The sequence below is a fragment of the Balaenoptera physalus genome, assembly GCF_965194825.1.
Source record: "Balaenoptera physalus genome assembly, chromosome: 2".
Classification (NCBI taxonomy): Eukaryota; Metazoa; Chordata; class Mammalia; order Artiodactyla; family Balaenopteridae; genus Balaenoptera; species Balaenoptera physalus.
The window spans coordinates 28256509-28273622 of NC_138883.1; the positions used below are offsets into that span (position 1 = coordinate 28256509).

General features: G+C 54.9%; 1 protein-coding gene across 11 annotated transcripts in view; it reads left to right on the top strand.

Annotated features, from left to right (window-relative positions):
* LTBP2 (latent transforming growth factor beta binding protein 2) overlaps window positions 1-17114 on the top strand; it is a 100705-nt gene that overhangs the window by 66809 nt on the left and 16782 nt on the right. For all 11 annotated transcript variants that reach the window (XM_082451520.1, XM_082451511.1, XM_082451517.1 and 8 more), the window contains exons 10-17: window positions 1584-1706; window positions 3315-3479; window positions 3731-3966; window positions 6329-6368; window positions 7281-7391; window positions 9510-9638; window positions 10353-10481; window positions 15207-15326. In XM_082451520.1, the coding sequence (XP_082307646.1) occupies window positions 1584-1706; window positions 3315-3479; window positions 3731-3966; window positions 6329-6368; window positions 7281-7391; window positions 9510-9638; window positions 10353-10481; window positions 15207-15326 (1053 nt within the window). The remainder of the gene's footprint in view (window positions 1-1583; window positions 1707-3314; window positions 3480-3730; window positions 3967-6328; window positions 6369-7280; window positions 7392-9509; window positions 9639-10352; window positions 10482-15206; window positions 15327-17114) is intronic.

The following is a 17114-nucleotide window of genomic DNA, read 5'->3' on the forward strand; positions in this document are numbered from 1 at the left end:
ACCATCCCTCCTCTCTCCATCCTTCTCTCCTACTTCCACAGGCTAATTTTGGGGTATTGCTATGAGCTGCATACACTGTGCTAGGTGTTAGTTCACAGTGATGGATAAGACACAGCCGCTGCCCCAGGTGAAGACAGATGCCTTAACAATTACACACTATGAGAGAAGTGCTCTCGAGAGAAAGAGGCACTGGGTGCTATGGGATCCTACGGTGGGGCCCCTTCCCAGACTGGAGGATCAGGGAAGGTTTCAGGTGATACCTGACCTAGACTTAAAAAATGAATAGAGTTGGCCAGCTAAAAGGGGATGCGGGCATTCCAGGCCGAGGGACCAGTATGAGCAAAGGAGCAGTTTGGGCTGGCTGGAGTACAGCCAGTGCACCCACAGGAGATAACAAGGGCATCCCAGGGTCTCATCAGAGCCACCGGCCCACCCACAGTCTTTTGGAAAATGGTGGAGGGCATTGGATACCACGTGAGGGTTTAGAAGCTCCCTCTAGGAGGTGATGGGGAGCCCAGAAGCTTCTCAAGCAGACAGGAAGCAAGTCAGATTTGTGTTTAGACATCACTCTGGCCATAGACTGGAGGCAAACAGATCAGTTCCCCTTCCCAGCTCTCCCTCCCAATAGAACATCCTGCTAAGCAGTAGTTCCCCTTGGTGCCCAAGCTGAGTCATCCTTCAGGCCCTTTATTCCTGTACTCAGTGCCAATTTCCCCAAAGCCTGTGAATCAGCAGGCAGCTCTGATGACAGTGGGCTGCCATGTGTCATCTCCTGGCACTGGATGTGGGTGGCCATCACAAATCTTCCATGCTCGCCATCATCAGCAAAGGTGCCATCGCTAAGAGGGCCCCTGACTTCTTGGAGCTCAGAGCGTGAGCATTGTGATTTCCCCTGCCCTCTTAAAACTCTGCGACACCTCCCAGCCCCTGCCTCCATCCTCCCGCCTCCTCTTCCTTGCCGGTGTCTCTCCATCCTGCAGCTTCTCACTGTGGACATGGTCCCTGGATCTTGGGTCCCGCAGAGATGCTTCAGGGTCTCTCAAGGAAGACTGAATAGGAGGGATTGGGCAGCCTGTTCTCCACCCTCCAACTCAAACTCTCCCCTCATCTACTCCCCCTGTTACTTCCCAGGATGCCGCTTACTAGTTGAGTGACTTTGGGCAAGTTACTCCTGGAGCCTCAGTTTCCTCACTTATAAAATGAGGCTGTGTGGACCTACTTGATAAAACTGTGAGAATTAAATAAGGTATCATATGCAAACCACATGGCATACTACTTGACACGAGGTACTCAATAAACATTAGCTCTTAATATTATGACCATTATTACCAGTTCCTGGACCCAGCGATTCACAATTTTTATCTCATTTTATCCCCCTAACAGGACTACATCATCGTTACTATTATTATCCCCACTTTACAAATGAGAAACTGAGGCCCGGAGAGAGGGATCACACTTAGTAAACGGCAGCTCTCTTATTGCTGTCCTTCTATTTGGAGAATCATAGGAGAACTCTGCCCCGACCCCTCCCCTCCATCAGGCCTGGGTCGGGGGGCGCTTGGTCATCTCCGCCAACCCTGCAGATATCAATGAGTGCCTGACCCTGGGCCTGTGCGAGGACTCGGAGTGCGTGAACACCAGGGGCAGCTACCTGTGCACCTGCAGACCCGGCCTCCTGCTGGATCCGTCCAGGAGTCGCTGTGTGTGTGAGTGCAGGCGGGACCCAGGGTGGGGAGGGGGCGCTGGGAGGCGAGATGGGACCCTCGAGGTCCATGGGCCAGACTGAGAGCAGAAATGCCCCTAGACCCTATCGCAGGGTCCAGGGGCTGCTCCTCCACCTGGAACTGGGGCCCAAGTACCAAACCTGATGCCGCGTCCTGCTGGGACAGAGACAGTCACTGCTTCTCTGTTTTCTTTAGGCTTTTCTTTGAGGGCTTTGCAGTTTGGGATTTTCTACCTCCTCTGTTTTTTCTCTCATCATTACTGTCCCATCTGTTGCCTCATCTGCTTTGGGAGGGTGTGTGTTGCCCCTGCTGAGCTGTGGCTGCCTCTTCCAGTGCCTGCGCTTAGCAGCCTGGTCCTTTCACTGCAGACCTTTCTTAAGGAGCCTGCCCATAGCAGGAGTGGCACTGCTGCCGGCCCCGGGGCCTTTCCGTAATCCTGTGGTCCCCGTGTGTCCATGAGCGCGTACGTGTCACTAGTAGTATCAACATCGTGTCCATGTGTGTGCATGTGTGAATACCCAGACAGCTGTTTCCAGTGGCCTCTGTGGTTTCCAGCTGGGAGAGGCCCAGGCTGGCAGTGCCCCCCCTCCACCCGCCACTCCCCATGGCAGAGCTGACGGCACAGCCAGACCAGGGAGGCCTGACCAGTACTGAATAAAACCAGTCCCGACTGGCCTCTGCAAAGTAACCACCCAGGTCAGGTGGGCCACCCAAGGCTCAGCAGAGTTCCCTGTGGCCGGCCAAGCCCTCAGTCTGTGAACCGCCCGGTACTGGATCTGGGGAGGCCACAAGATGAACTGACTCCAGCACCTCCCTCGTGAGGGAAAGACTGGACCCAGCATCCCAGGGCAAGGAGATAGTAAGAGCCTTAGATAGTAAGAGCCTTAAAGGGACAGCAGAGAACGAGGGAACCCAGAATGGGGAGAACCCAGCTGGCCACTCTCAGGAAGAGTTCATGGTGACTTATTTATTAGTTCTGGAAAGACACCCTTCGTGCAGGGAGGCAGAGATGGCCCTTGGTGTTGTTATTTTCTAAACCCAGCGTGGCTCACACTCACTGCAGCCCACGGGATTTTGATTCATGGATCCAGCCGGCCAGCAGTCAATCTAGCGAGCATTTACTGAGTATCTACATGCACCAGACATTGCCCAGGGTGCCTGGGCTGCAGAGACGACCAAGACAGGACCTGGTCCTCAAAGCTCCCCATCAGGCCTGTGGTTCTCGCCTCGTCTCGTCTCCTCAGGGAGGCTGTGGCCCTCAGAGCATACCGCTCCTCCCTCGTGCTCCCCAGGATGGGCTTTTGTAAACATGTATAGACTCAGAATCTGGAGACAAGCAGACACATCCGCATTTCCTGCTCTCAGCTTCCCCACATGAGGGTGAGAGTCAAACAGATAACATGAGGAGGTGCTAAAAGCATTCCTGCAGCTACTCTTCCTAATGTTCTGTGAGCATTTTCAGGACCTCAACTTCTACATTGAGATGCAGGCCAAGCCAATCTGAACGCACGTGGCCGGCCACTCCTCCACCCACTGCCTTTCCCCTCCCGCTGGCCACCTGCCCATCCCCACCTGCCGTGTCTGTTGCAGCGGACAAGGCCGTCTCCATGCAGCAGGGGCTGTGCTACCGGTTGCTGGGGCCCGGCACCTGCACCCTGCCTTTGGCCCAGCGGATCACCAAGCAGATATGCTGCTGCAGCCGAGTGGGCAAAGCCTGGGGCAGCAAGTGTGAGAACTGCCCCCTGCCTGGCACAGGTAACCCTCTGTCCCCATCTCAGCCCCAGCCACCGAAGGGCTTCCTCCAAGCCAGTGGCCAGTTTCCCCTACCTGACCGAACATCAGGCCAGAAGACTCTTAATTTTCCTTCAACTCCTTAACCCAACCTGGGGCCCCTCCCTCCTTGCTGCCACAATTGCCCTGTCCCTCAAAAGGCAGGAAAAAGGAGGGCCCTGGGTTCCTGCGGGAACAGCATCCCTCAGCTTGTGCTCTGACTGTTGAACTTGCAGAGGCCTTCAGGGAGATCTGCCCTGCCGGCCACGGCTACACCTACTCAAGCTCAGACATCCGTCTGTCCATGAGGAAAGCCGAGCAAGAGGAACTGACCAGGCCCTCGAGGGAGCAGGGGCGGAAGGGCAATGGGACCCTGCCCAGGCCAGCAGAGAGGCAGCCACTCCGGGAGGCCACCGGCACCTGGCTGGAGGCCGGGACCATCCCTGACAAAGGTATCTGGGTTGCGGAAGATGTCTGAGAGATTCCCCCTCCCCTCGGGTTACAGCACCTCGAAGAGCCACTGGACCCATGACATTCCATCTCTGGGGCATTAGGAAAAGGAGTTCAGAGTAGCAGCACAGCCCTGGGAACCTGCTCTCATGGCCTGGCCTGATGACATGGCCTCACCTCCTCTTTCTCCCATATAGGGTCAGGAGGTACCCATGTCCCAGGGAGCTGCTGGTGGGGCTGGGAGAGGTCCACCGCATCCTCCGCTCCAGCTGACCAGGCCTTTCCATCCCTTGCCCCCGGCCATGCAGCTTCTGGGGCTGGTGCTTGCTGCCAAGCCTGAAGAGTCGGCAGGTGGATCCTGGGGAGTCTGGGGGCTTTAGATCCCCTCCCGTGGCCTTAGAGTCAGAGCACTGGCTCCAGCTCAATTGCCTTGGGCCCAGGAGGCGTAGGGCTGGAAAGAGACTGGGCTCGAGGCACCCCTGGCAGGTACCAGAAGGCAAGCCCGGGTTACTGGTAGCACAGAGTACAGGAGGTCAAGGACGTATTAGGACCAGGAGAACTAAGTGATGGCCAAAGTGCTCCAGGAATTGGGAACAGACAGACACGGAAGTCAGGCAGAGCCCCAGTCATCATGGTAACCAAACAGACAGACACGGAAGTCAGGCAGAGCCCCAGTCATCATGGTAACCAGACACTGGCCAGGCCAGGAGCAACTCCTCCCCTTCCTAGAACTGTTGCCCTGGCTTGTAGCCTGGGGAAGGGGCGGAGTGACCCGATGTGGTTGGGACGGAGGAGGTGGCAGTGCAAGGAGGGTTACAGTGAGGACGGGGTGGCAGTCCACCCACGGGGTGGACTGGCCCGGAGCGGGTGGGACTCCTGTCACCGGGGGCATCAAAGGAACCCCGGAGGTTTCCTCTCACCAACTGACCACTTTGTAGGCCTTCCAGACCTGGGATTCTGGGATCTGGGCTGGCCAGTGCCAGAAGGGTGGCAGGGGCAGAAGCAGATAAGAAGAGTCTGAGCTCTCTCTACCACTGAGCCTGCTGGGGACAAGGTCAGGAGGTCACGGACTGAACCAGCCCTGGCCGTGGGTGGGAGGGAGAAGGCAGCCAGACTCTCCTCCCTGAGCTCACGCTCTCACCTTTCCTTCCCAGGTGACTCTCAAGCTGGCCAGGTAAGCGAGTCCTCCCACCAGCAAGTCGGGCAAGGGTGGCAGAGAGCAGGACCCGGTAGCACTGAGGCCGCAGGACAGCGTCCCGTGAGGGAGGGAGGGGAGAAAGATGGAGTGTATGTAGGATTTTACTTGCAGAGAAGCCGCGGTGGGAGAGTTGATCCAAAGACCCAGTTTTACCCTAAAGGAAGTAATAACAACAGCTCCTGTTTTTCCAGCAGCTGCTGTGCAAGTACTCTCATTCGGGAAGGTCTGGGGCCCCCTTCAGAAAGGAAGTGAACGTGTCCTGTTAGTCCTGGCTGTCACTCAGGCTTTCACCACAGCAGATGAGGTCTAGAACTGGTTCCAGATTAATTCCGGATTCAGCACTTTCTGAGCCTGACTTGCTTAAGGTCTCAGGTCTCCTCTGTGAGTGGCTCGTGGGGAAGTAGAAGCAGAGCTGTGAATAGCCTCAAACCACTTCATTGAGAAAGGGGGATCCCACCCCGTCTCCTGAGCCCAGGATTTCCCTGTAAAGAACTGAAAAACATTCCAGAAGAGTGAAGCTGCTTCTTCCCTCATCAGTCTGCCAATCCCTACCCTATCCCTTGCCCCTCCAACCTGCATCCCTGACTCTCCCAAATATTGTTTCCCCAGGGAGCTTCTTCTCTCCCTGGAGAGGCATGCATTGTCCTCCCAGACCAAAGTTCTTCCATGTTCTCACAGCCCCAGCCATGCTCCTGGCCCTCTGCTATCCCCTGCCCATTTTTCTTTCCCCTGCTCCCCACAGCTCATCTACCTCTGTCTGTGGGCTATGGTGAGGGACGCCAGGTGTGGCCTGGGGTCCCAGCTTCACCACACTGGCCCTGTGACCCTCGGTGGACTGGTTAACCTCTAAAACTTCTGTTGCTCTATCTGAGATGTGCAGATCATAGCACTGATACAATATTTGTTGCTGTAACACTGAGCTGGCACATTACGTACATCGGCTCATTTGATCATCACAGCCTTCTACCGGAGGATAGTTGAGAAGATTCATTAAGACAGTAGACATAAAGTGCCTAGCAGAATTCAAGGGTGTAGTAAGAACTCATCAACACCTGGAATGAATGAAAGACTGAACGAGGGAGTTAGTTGGACGGGGAGCCTGGAGGCAGGGGTGAGTGTGGAGGAAGGAAGCACATCATGGAGGTGACAGGGAAGCCACCAGTGACCTCCTCCCGTTTCTGTGCAGGTCACAACCAGTGTTACCCAGCTATCTGCCTGGGTCCCAGGTGAGTGCCTCCTCCTAGTGGTGCCCAGCAAACAAAGGGAGGGAAGGAGAGACCTTAATCTAGGAGTGGAGATAGTACACGGGAGCTGGTGCACAGGCTCAAATCAGATGAGGCTGTGAATGATGTGACGTGTGAACACTTTTCCTGGGAGCTCTGTATACCGAAGGTGTTATAGGTCAGTGAAAGGCACCACGATGCCTTACAAATACCTCCCCAGCCACAGCACTCTTTCTGCCCTTCATGGTGCCGCTCAGCAAATAAACGAGACCAAAGAGGAAGGGCTGGCTGAAGCAGGGGCAGGTCAGGTACCCAGAGCCCTGCCCCCAGCCTGTCTTCCCTCAGGAAATGGTTAGAGCTCCACAGAGCCCAGCTTGCCGGTCCCTGGGGCTGGGGACAGGGCACTGTTCAGAAGTCAGCTTCAGCTTCCTCTACTATGACGTGGACACTAATGCCTGCTTCTTAAGGCAGATGAGACACTGGTGGTCGAGGCAGAGCTCTGTAAACTGTAAAGAACTCTGCAGACAGAAGGAGAGTGCTGAAGTAGGAGTCAGGAGACCCGGGCTTCGGCTCCATTCCCAACAAGCCAGCGGCCTTGGACAAGTGGCCATTCCCACGAGCCTCCACCTCCTTCCCTGCGGAGTGGAGCGGGGAGACCAGATGTGCTCTGAGCCCCGTCAGGGCTCTCAGATTCTCTGACTCTGTTTGGGGCCAGGTTAAATTTCAGGAGACTAAGAGGCAGGGGGGATGACCCGCCCTAGGCTCCACCCCTGGTTCTCGGAGCCAGATGGACCGGAGGGCAGGGAGGAGGGAAGGGCAGTGCACCTCTGGAGGGGATGTTGTCCAGGGGGTGGGAAAGTGGGCAGCCAAGGGGCTGAGGCCCACTCGCTCCCCCCACCCCTCTCCCCTCCGCAGGAGATGCCATAGGAACAACGCCGCCACTGCCTGGACAGGGGAGCCCAGAGGCCCGGGAAGAAGAGCAAGTGACCGCCCCCACCGATGTGCTGGTGACCCCGGCCCCGTCAGGTACCTGCAGCTGCCCCATGAGGTGTGGGCGGCCAGAGCCAACTCCAGGGCTCTCCCACCAGATGCACAGTGTCCAGTGAACTCCCGCCGGGGTCAGCGGCCCCGGCCACATTCCGCAGAGAGCACAGGGTGCCCCTAGTGATCGGGGGAGTCCCGTCTGGAGCACCGGTCAAGCCAAGTAGGAGAAAGAGAAGGGGTGCCTTCCAGAAGAATCCACGGGGCCTTCTCAAGGAAGGCGAGCACGTGGGACCTCCGGGAGCCTGGCTCTTCCAGGCTGTTGACCCTGAGTCAGCTGAGTACCCCGGCGGTGGGCAGCCTCCTGCCCACAGGGAGGGCCAACTTTAGGGAAGGAAAATGGTTCTATTTCTCAAAGTTGTTTAGCTGCCCTGGAGCCTGCGTTCCCCAGGCTCTGGCCACGGCAGTGGTTGGGGGGTGGTATGGGGGAGATCCCCGGCACATCCACCTTGCTCTGGAACACGCCCTCCTCAAAAGCTCGTTGTCTGGGGACTTGGTCCAAGAGAAGCAGGGCCGGTGTTGCTGCAGCTGTTCCCTGCTCACGTGTGTGTGCTCGTGTGTGTGCCCCCACGAGTGTCCTCATCAGGGCCTTGCTGCTTGTAACCTCATAGACAGAGGCCACCTTGGGGTGAGGGTTATTTCCAGATCTCCTCCAGTAGAGGGAGAGACCCTGCAGGTTGGTGGAACAGTCCAGAGAGTGTGGGAGGGGCTGGGAGCTTGGCCTTCCTAGGCCTGAACCAGGGCGTCCCTGCTGCCCTCTCCCAGGACCCCTCTTCTCTGGGCTCAGTGCGCTGCTCCAAGGAGTGCCCTCGGACCCCCCTCTGCTCGGCAGGCAAGATGAGCTGGGTTAAGGGGCTCAGCTGGGGATTCAGCGATGTGGGGACAGAATCTCTCCCACGATATATAGACTTTCGCCTGATCCCCCTTCTCCCTTGCCATCCCCCAACCTCACCCCTCTGGGAGGACATTTAGAACCTGGCTGGAGGTCCTCCTGAGCCCCCAGGCTGACACAAACTTGGAGCCAGGCCAGGGGCAGGGTAGCCCGACAAACAGGCCGGTGTGCACATTCAATTCAGTCCAATTTAGCAAACGCTGTGAAGCCCCGCTGTGCACCACTACAGGCCACATCCTGACCCATTTCCTTGGGTCTCTGGGGTTCCCTCAGTGCTGTGGGGCAGGGCTGGGAGCCTGGGTGTGTGGGCTTCCGGCTGAGACCTGGAGCAAAAGCATGACTCATTCATTCAGTCATTTGTTCATTCAGCACGTTTTAAGTGCCAGGTACTTTTCTGGTATTACGGACGCAGTTGAAAAGAGCTATAATCTCTTGCCCTCTATGCAGCCTCAGCCCTGAGTCCTGGCAAGTCTCCAAACTGTCTCTGAATTCAGTTTCCATCTCCCATTTTTACCCATTACCACCACCCAAGGCAGTCCTTGTTTAATTCATTTCAACAGGTTTCCAGGGGCCCTCTGTGCCTCCCCTCCCACCCCAGTCCATCTGCCATCTTGCTGCCTTTCTGAACAAGATGACATGCAAGATGTGTGGTCTTTCTGAGACGGTTCTGATCACACCCCACCTCCCATGACCCCCTTGCTTACAGGCCTGCCTCAACGTGGCACTCAAGGCCCTGCTCAGTTAGCCCACGCCCACCTCTCCCCTCTTCCCCTGGCAGTTGTCCCAAGACACCCCTCACCAGGTCTGTCTGTCTGCCTAGGAAAAACTGGTCAGGAGTTGCCAGGGAAGGGAAGCACTCGCTGTGGATGAGAGCTGTCCCCGTATTCAGGGTGAGGTCAGGCTGGAGGCCTCAGCAGGGGAGCCCCTTTGCTGGGACACGGGACACTGTTCCAGGTTACTGGAACCCCCGGGGTCTCAGTCAGAGGGATGCAGTGCTGCAAGCTCCGTCCTGGTAGGGCTCAGGGCCCTGGGAGGAGGTGCCGTGGGTTCTTATACAGGCCATGCTATACGTGGATGTGGGAGGGCCCAGCTAAGGCTGGGATGAGGCTTCTGTGGTCCTCTGAGGCCCGTGTGCCCTGCCCCCACCCCACTCCACTGCCTTCACCCATCCGCACCCCACCATAACCTCTGCTTTGCTCCGTCATCCACAGGCATTGACAGATGTGCTGCTGGAGCCACCAACATCTGTGGCCCGGGAACCTGTGTGAACCTCCCTGATGGATACAGATGCATCTGCAGCCCCGGCTACCGGCTGCACCCCAGCCAGGCCTACTGCACAGGTATCCACGTGGGCAGCCTGGGCTCACTCAGTGGCTGGGGTGGGTGGAGGCAGGGCTGGAGGACAGTCCAGAGTGCAGGCAGCCGAAAGTCCGAGCAGTGCTGTGTGCTGGATGGACTGAGGAGAGCAATCCCTATGGACAAAGCTAACCTTAACCTTGGGGAGGTCGGTCTCTGGGAGCACCATCTGATGAGTCCCTAGGACTTCAGGAGAATGGGAAGCCACCCCAGGGTCCCCTGACTGGTACTTGGAGCCTTCAGCTCTGAGATCAGCCCACCCCTCAAACTGGCCATCTTGCTGTCTGCATAGCAGACTGAAGCCACGGCCATCCCTGGGGGAGAGGTTCGGAGGCACAACACATAAATCATCCAGTGTGGGCCTAATCCACTCCCCCAATATTTTTATACGAGGGAGACACATCCACTGTGCCTTTAAGGAGAACGGAAGTTATCACCGGGCCACTGGGGGAGGGGGACACGGGGCAGGGAGGAGGTGCGGGGCCACTGCCCCAGGCCCTTGGTTCTTGAATGGGCCCAATGAACCGACTTCATGGCCCTCAGCCTTAGAGATTTTTCAACTCCCCAGCCTCCTCTGCTCCCTCATCCCCTCCTTGCCCCACAGCACCATTCCCTGTCCAGTCCTTAGCATGGCAGGTTGCTGGCAGGTGCCCGAAGGAAGGCCTCCCTGACTGCCCTTCTCACCTCCCTCCGCTCAGATGACGATGAGTGTCTGAGGGACCCCTGCAAGGGAAGGGGGCGCTGTGTCAACCGCGTGGGCTCCTACTCCTGCTTCTGCTACCCTGGCTACACGCTGGCCACCTCGGGGGCCACACAGGAATGCCAAGGTAAGGTGAGCCACCTTTGCCCCTGGGAGGGGCACAGGACCCCACAGGTAGTGTTGGGGTAGAAGAGGATCCAGGCATTCACAGCACCCAATGACAGAGCTGCAGAGTGTGGGGAGTACGGGGGCCGCAGGAACCAAGACCAGGGCTCTAACCTGGACCTGGGAGGAAGCAGACCCTGCGCTGAGGCTGAGGTCGCTGAGACCAGATGGAGGGGTAAGAATCTGAAAGGCAGAAACATTCACCAACGCTCCAAGGAACTGTGACGGGAGCCAAGAGTGTGAGGGGTCTGGGGACATGGCTGGAGATGAAGACGAAAAACCAGGTCCCCAAACCTTGGGTGACAAGGGGCTTCTTTCCTATCGGATAAAGAGGGTGACCCGTGAGGACACCAACTGGGACTCCGGGAAGCCTTGGGAGCAGGCTTGCCTTTGCTGGGAAATGCCTGCAAGGCTTTAAGCTTCCCTGGGAAGCTCTGCATGGAGCTGCTGGACAAAGATGCTTCCAACAAAGGCCCTTTAATATGCGGCATTTATACCGCATACGAAACACTCCACATACTTTTTTATGAACTACAGAGAATAGGGTGCAGCGCTTTCCGAGCAGTGCCGTAAGATTCATAACCCAGTTGGAATCCTTCACTTAGAGAATGACACTGCTGTTCTTGGGGCTCACATTGCTGGTTCTGGCCTGGGTGCTGTGTGAGCTCTAGGGTTACTGCAATGAGTAAGGTGTGAATGGTGGCACTGTGGGATGAGGAAGCACTGGTTCTGTATGGAGGAATGTGGGAAGGTTTCCCAAAGGGGTGTTTGAGCGGGGACAGAATAATAACAGCTACCATTTAATGAGCACTTCTCATACGGCAGCACCGTCCTAAGCCCTTTATTTATGAAGCTCATCATCCCAACCCCATGCAACACAAATCCCTATCCCCATTTCACAGTTTAGCAAACTGAGGCTCAGAGAGGTGAATTGAACCACCCAGAGACCTCACACCTAGAGCCGTGGCAGAGCTGGAAACAGAATCAAAGTCACCCTGGCCCCAAAACATGGTTTGCTTCCAACACCTTCCCTTACACACACGGTGAAGGAAAGGAGGGAGCAGAGGGTACTTCAGGGAAAGGGAACCATTTCTGCAGAGGGCAGAGCAATGAACAAGCCTGGAGTGCTCTGGGAATAATGATAAATCCAGTGTGATGGGAGCGCGGGGTATGCAGAGGAAGTGTCAGGAGCCGACGCCAGTTTGCGAAGTGTCTTGAGTGCCAGGCTGAAGTGTTTGGTCGCTGTCCCGCAGACAGTGGCAGCCAACAGAGGTTTGTAAGAAGAGGTGGTGATGCGGTCAGCCAGCTTTCAGGGAGATGACTCAGGCAGCAGTGCTCAGAACAGTCTGGAGTTATCAACGGCAGAGGCCGGGAGCAAGGGGCTTCTCTGGGCTTCACAGCCTTGGCAAGTGTTGTGGGCCAGAGGCACTGGTCCCTGCAGGCCCAGCCCGCGATGCTGGCCTGAGACAAGCAGTGGCTGCTGCAGGGAAGGGTGTCTGGCCCAGACAAAGGGTCCTGCCTCGTGCCAGCCTGGGTGTCCGGATGTCTCTGCCAACCCGACAGCTGGGGGAGGAGGCAGGAAGGTCAAGGTCAGCTGTCAGAGCTTCTCCCAGTGGGGTCTGGCTGCGGTGTGATGAGGCCTCATCCAGGATAACATCCACTTTCTAAATTTTGCTGCTCTGGTAAAACAATATCTCCTTATTTTAAATATTTACTTTATTCTTATTTATAAATTATTTCATTAATTTATATAATTAATTAATAGAAGGCATTACAATTTCTAGAATTGAAATTAATATACTTCATTAGTACCTATGAGCCTTTGGGTTTCCTTATCTAGAAATAGCTTGTTCTTATTGTTTGCTCTCTTTTCCAGTGGTCTTTGCTACTTTTTCTTGTGGCTCTTTACGAGTTCCTTATAGATTCCAGATACTTGCCTGGGTTTAGATATGACAACTCTTCCACCTGGTCCTCTGTCCATTGACCTTATTCACATGTCCTCTTTTTAACAGAAATCATTAATTCTGATGTATTGAAATTCACCTTTTTGCCGTATTTTTTATGCTTTGGGATCTTTATTTAACAAGTCCTTCCCCACTCTTAATTCACAAAGATATTCTCCTACACCTTCTTTCATTCAAGTTACAGTTTTGCCTTTCACGACATGTTTTAATCCATCTGGAGTCCATCCTTGCATGGGTGTTAAGATTGGGTCTTTTCCATTTCCATTTTTCTCCATAGAACAAGTCAGTTTTCCCAGGCTTATTTATCAGGCAGTCATCCTGGCCCTACCAGTTTGTGGGTCCTTTATCAGGTTCTCTTTAGCTTCCCAAAGGGAGGACCAGTTATTTCAGAATTGCCTGGAGAGTTATTAAACTGCAGGTTCCTGGACCCGCCCAGTACTGCTGCATCAGAATCTCTGGACGCGGGCCTGGGAGTGTACATTTTATACCATCTGTCAGTGACTCCACTGTGCACTAAAGTGTCATGAAGTATTGCTCATGTCTATAAACAAATGCTTATTATTCCATTCATGTAGTAAGTACTTTTGGGGGGTCTGGGCTAGGTACTAAGGACACTAGGATAATAAGGCACATTCTCAGCAGTCAGGGAGAAAAAAAAGCAGTTACTATTCAATATAAGGGCTGATTCCTAAGGGAACCCTGGGAAGGGCCATATGGGTTGGAGGGGCAAGAGCAGCCTCACTGGGAGATGAGAAGGAAACAGCCAAGCTGGTGGGTGGGAAGCCACTCCAGGCAAGGGAACAGCACGTGCAGAAGCTCCTTAGGCTAAACTCCTTAGGCTTATCCTATTGGCCTCAAAAATATCGAGCAGCTGTATTGCCTGTGTACCTCCTCATTACTATAGTAATCATGTGATTACTATATGTGCTCTTATTTGGGATAAACATGATGAGAACCTCTCCACTCAACTCCATTCATGCAATCACAGATAACTATGCCAGAAATCAACACCAGAAGAAATACCAAGAAGAGGCTATCTCAGCATTAAGAGATATTCCTATTAGTGAAGTAAACCAAGTGTTTTTTCTTGCGGCCAAAGAACTTTACACCAAAAACTGAATTGTATGTGGACTAATACCAAACATTTATAAGTTTTTGATATTAAAATTTTGACCATAAAAGAAAAAGAAGGAGGCATGTGGGAAGCAGCAACCAAGGTGAGAGAACCAGGCGGGGGCTAGGTCACAAAAGGTCTCACATGCCAGGCTGAGGAGCTTGGATTTTATAGAGCAGGATTAATGCTAGAATAAAAATAATAATAGCTAACATTTCTTCAGTGCTCACCTTGTGTCAGGCAGACACTGTGCTAAACCCTTTACCTGGATTATCTCATTTCATCTGCACAAAGCCCCTGTGAAGTGTCTGAACCATTGCTACGGGTTGGGGCAAGGGTGAGTCCTCCATTAATTTGACTGTGGGGGGCAGGGAATGGGGAGTGGCCAGAGTGACCTAGAGCTGATAAATTGAACCCACCCTTTTTTTTTTTTTAATTTATCTTTATTCTATTTACTTTATTTTTGGCTGCATTGGGTCCTCGTTGCTGTGCGCAGGCTTTCTCTAGTTGCAGCGAGCGGGGGGGCTACTTTTTGTTGTGGTGCACGGGCTTCTCATTGCAGTGGCTTCTCTTGTTGCGGAGCATGGGCTCTAGGCACGCGGGCTTCAGTAGTTGTGGCACGCAGGCTCAGCAGTTGTGGCTCGCGGGCTCTAGAGCGCAGGCTCAGTAGTTGTGACGCACGGGCTTAGTTGCTCCGCGGCATGTGGGATCTTCCCGGAACAGGGATTGAACCCGTGTTCACTGCATTGGCAGGCGGATTCTTAACCACTGCACCACCAGGGAAGCCCTGAACCCATCCTTGGAATGGGAGTAGGGCTCTGCTGGCCATCAAACCAAGCAGAGGCATTTGTGTGAACAAAGGCTTGGAGGCTGGACCAGTGGGGATCAGCATACACAGCAAGGCTGGGGTGAGGCCTTGTGAGGCAGGCTGAGCAGCAGGGAACCCAGCAGGGGAGGGGCATGACCAGGCTTGGGCTTTCAAGCCATCACAGGGCACCATTATGCTTTGGGACAATGGCAGAAACCAAATGGACAGATCCACAGCTGCCTAAGATGCTGTCTCTCACTGGCTGCTTAATCCCTAACCTTATTTTTTTTGGGGGGGGCATGCCACGTGGCTTGTGGGATCTTAGCTCCCCTGACCAGGGATCGAACCAGGGCCCCTGGCCGTGAAAGCGCCATCCTGGTCCTAACCACTGGACCACCAGGGATTTCCAATCCCTAACCTTTAGGAATGCCCCTAGGAACTCTAGGAGCAGACTTCTGGGGGATTTATTGGGGTCAAGAGGGGGACTTCGTTGGCTTCCTCAGATAGTGCCATAGGCACAGCCACCTGACCTCAAGACCAGCCCTTGCACTGGGGTAAGGAGACAGCTGTGAGAGTCCCCGTGGGCCCCCAAAGTAGCCGTCCCCTCCAGGAGAAAAGAACTCAGGAGTTTGCAGGGGCCTGAGCTAGGTCAGTCTCAGACCCTGCCCTTCATGGCTGCAGCAAGGATGCCTTCCCTGCCTGGGCCTCAGCATGGGTGTCCTTGACCTTGGCCTCTGAACCGATGTCCCAGGACCCCCTGCAGGGCTGGCGCCAACTCAGGACTTTTCTTTGTGTTCACAGACATAGACGAGTGTGAGCAGCCCGAGGTGTGCAGCGGGGGGCGGTGCACCAACACGGAGGGTTCCTACCACTGCGAGTGTGACCAGGGCTACGTGATGGTCAGGAAGGGACATTGCCAAGGTAAGGAATGGAGTGCCGCTCCACCCTCTCCTGGTCCCTCCCCGTGCACTGCCCACCACCAGCTCCCCTTCCAGCTTATCCCCGACTGGGCCCCTTGATGCCTAGCCCCCTCCTGTGCACAGAGAGACCTATCTGTGGATTCTGGAGCCCTTCTGTCCCCTCAGTGGGATTTTGACATCCTGTCTGTCCCGGCAGCACGGAGCACAGTAACTTTATGTACATGAGATCCCGGGAGCACGCCTCCATGTACCTCTGCCCCTCACCTTGAGTCATGCGGCAGAGGGAAGGTTGCTCTATCTGGGAGGTGCCTGGGGCCTTGGGCTTGGCCTACTTGCTAAAGCTTTAAGGCTGTGAGCTCCTCAGAGCTGGACCATATCCTTCGATGACCATGCATGGACACCTGACAAATGTCCATGTGTTGGACACCCCAACAAATGCTAGTGGAATAAATGAACAAATGAGCCCTCATCCTGGCCCCCTTTCCCAGGCCCTGCCATAAGTTGGCTGTGTCATTGCCAACTGATATCCTCACAGACTGGCTTGAACCTGCCACCATCATGTCAGCTCCTGGTAGCCCTGCCACTTGCACCCCCCTGACAGGCTGGGGGTCTCAGATGCTTGCAAGAGGCCTGGGTCATGTGCTCCCAAGACTGGCTGAGACAGGAAGGGGTGAGGGGGAATCCAGGCTCTCTCTGGAAAGAAGTCCTGCCTTGGATCCAAGGTTAGGCCCAGACTCCTCCCTGCCTCCAGGTTTCCCCGGGCCAGGATTCAGAGGGTCCTAGAGGTGAGAGATGAGCTTGTTTGTCTGGTGAAGGGAGCCCACCCACTTCCCAATGCCACCACCACAGAAGCAGAATCCAGAGCCCTGGCAGGTCTTGGCAAAGGGGAGAGGTCACTAGGGGTGTAGGACAGACAATGCTCTGTCTGCATCCCTGGCGTGTTACTTTCCCCTCTCAATGCCTCCCCCTTTAAACTCAGGCCCACTTATGATCAAAGCCTGAACCCACTTCCCTTATCCTCACTAACTTACTGGGGACAGACAGCCTGGCATGTTCCAGGAGAAGGGAGAGTGAAGGGAGTTAGCATTTGATGTGTGCCTGCTATGTGCCAGGTGCTGTGCTAGGGATCTGATAGACTGCCTCATTTCAGCATTGAACATTATTAATTTGGCATTAGACTTTGTTAAAAAGTAAAGCAAAACTAAAGGAAATGAACTAAGAAAATACCAGGACATTAAAAATATCAAATTTATACTAACCAGTCCGTTCAAGAGCACAGGCTGTGGCGGAGACAGGCCTGGGTTTAGCTCTTGTCTCAATGTCTGAAACCGGAAACCATAACGCCCATCTTAGGGGCTCTTGTCAGGACTGAATAACCTGCCACATACAAAGCGCACATGCAGCCCCTCAGCGAGTAGGGGGCGGCACTACTGTCTGAGGCCCCGTTCTCCCTCACGTCTAATCTCCCCACAACGCCCGAGTCCGTGCCCCTGGATTGTCCCCTTCCCTTCCGGAGGAAAGGTTCCAGACACACACCTCGGCTGGGAGGTCAGGCTGAGTTCCTGGCCCAGGGCAGACACTCTGAGTCTGCTGAGAGAAAAACGGACGTAGCCTGCACACTTCTCCAGGTTTCCACCCATAACCACAGACCCGGCCCATCACCCCGAGAGCCCAGTGAATTTCCCCTCCTCCTTTCTTCTTCTTCCAACTAAGAAACCACTCTCTCCACTTAAACTCAAAGCCTCTGGTGAAAGGCCCGAGTGGTCTGGACAGCAGCCCATCCAAAGCC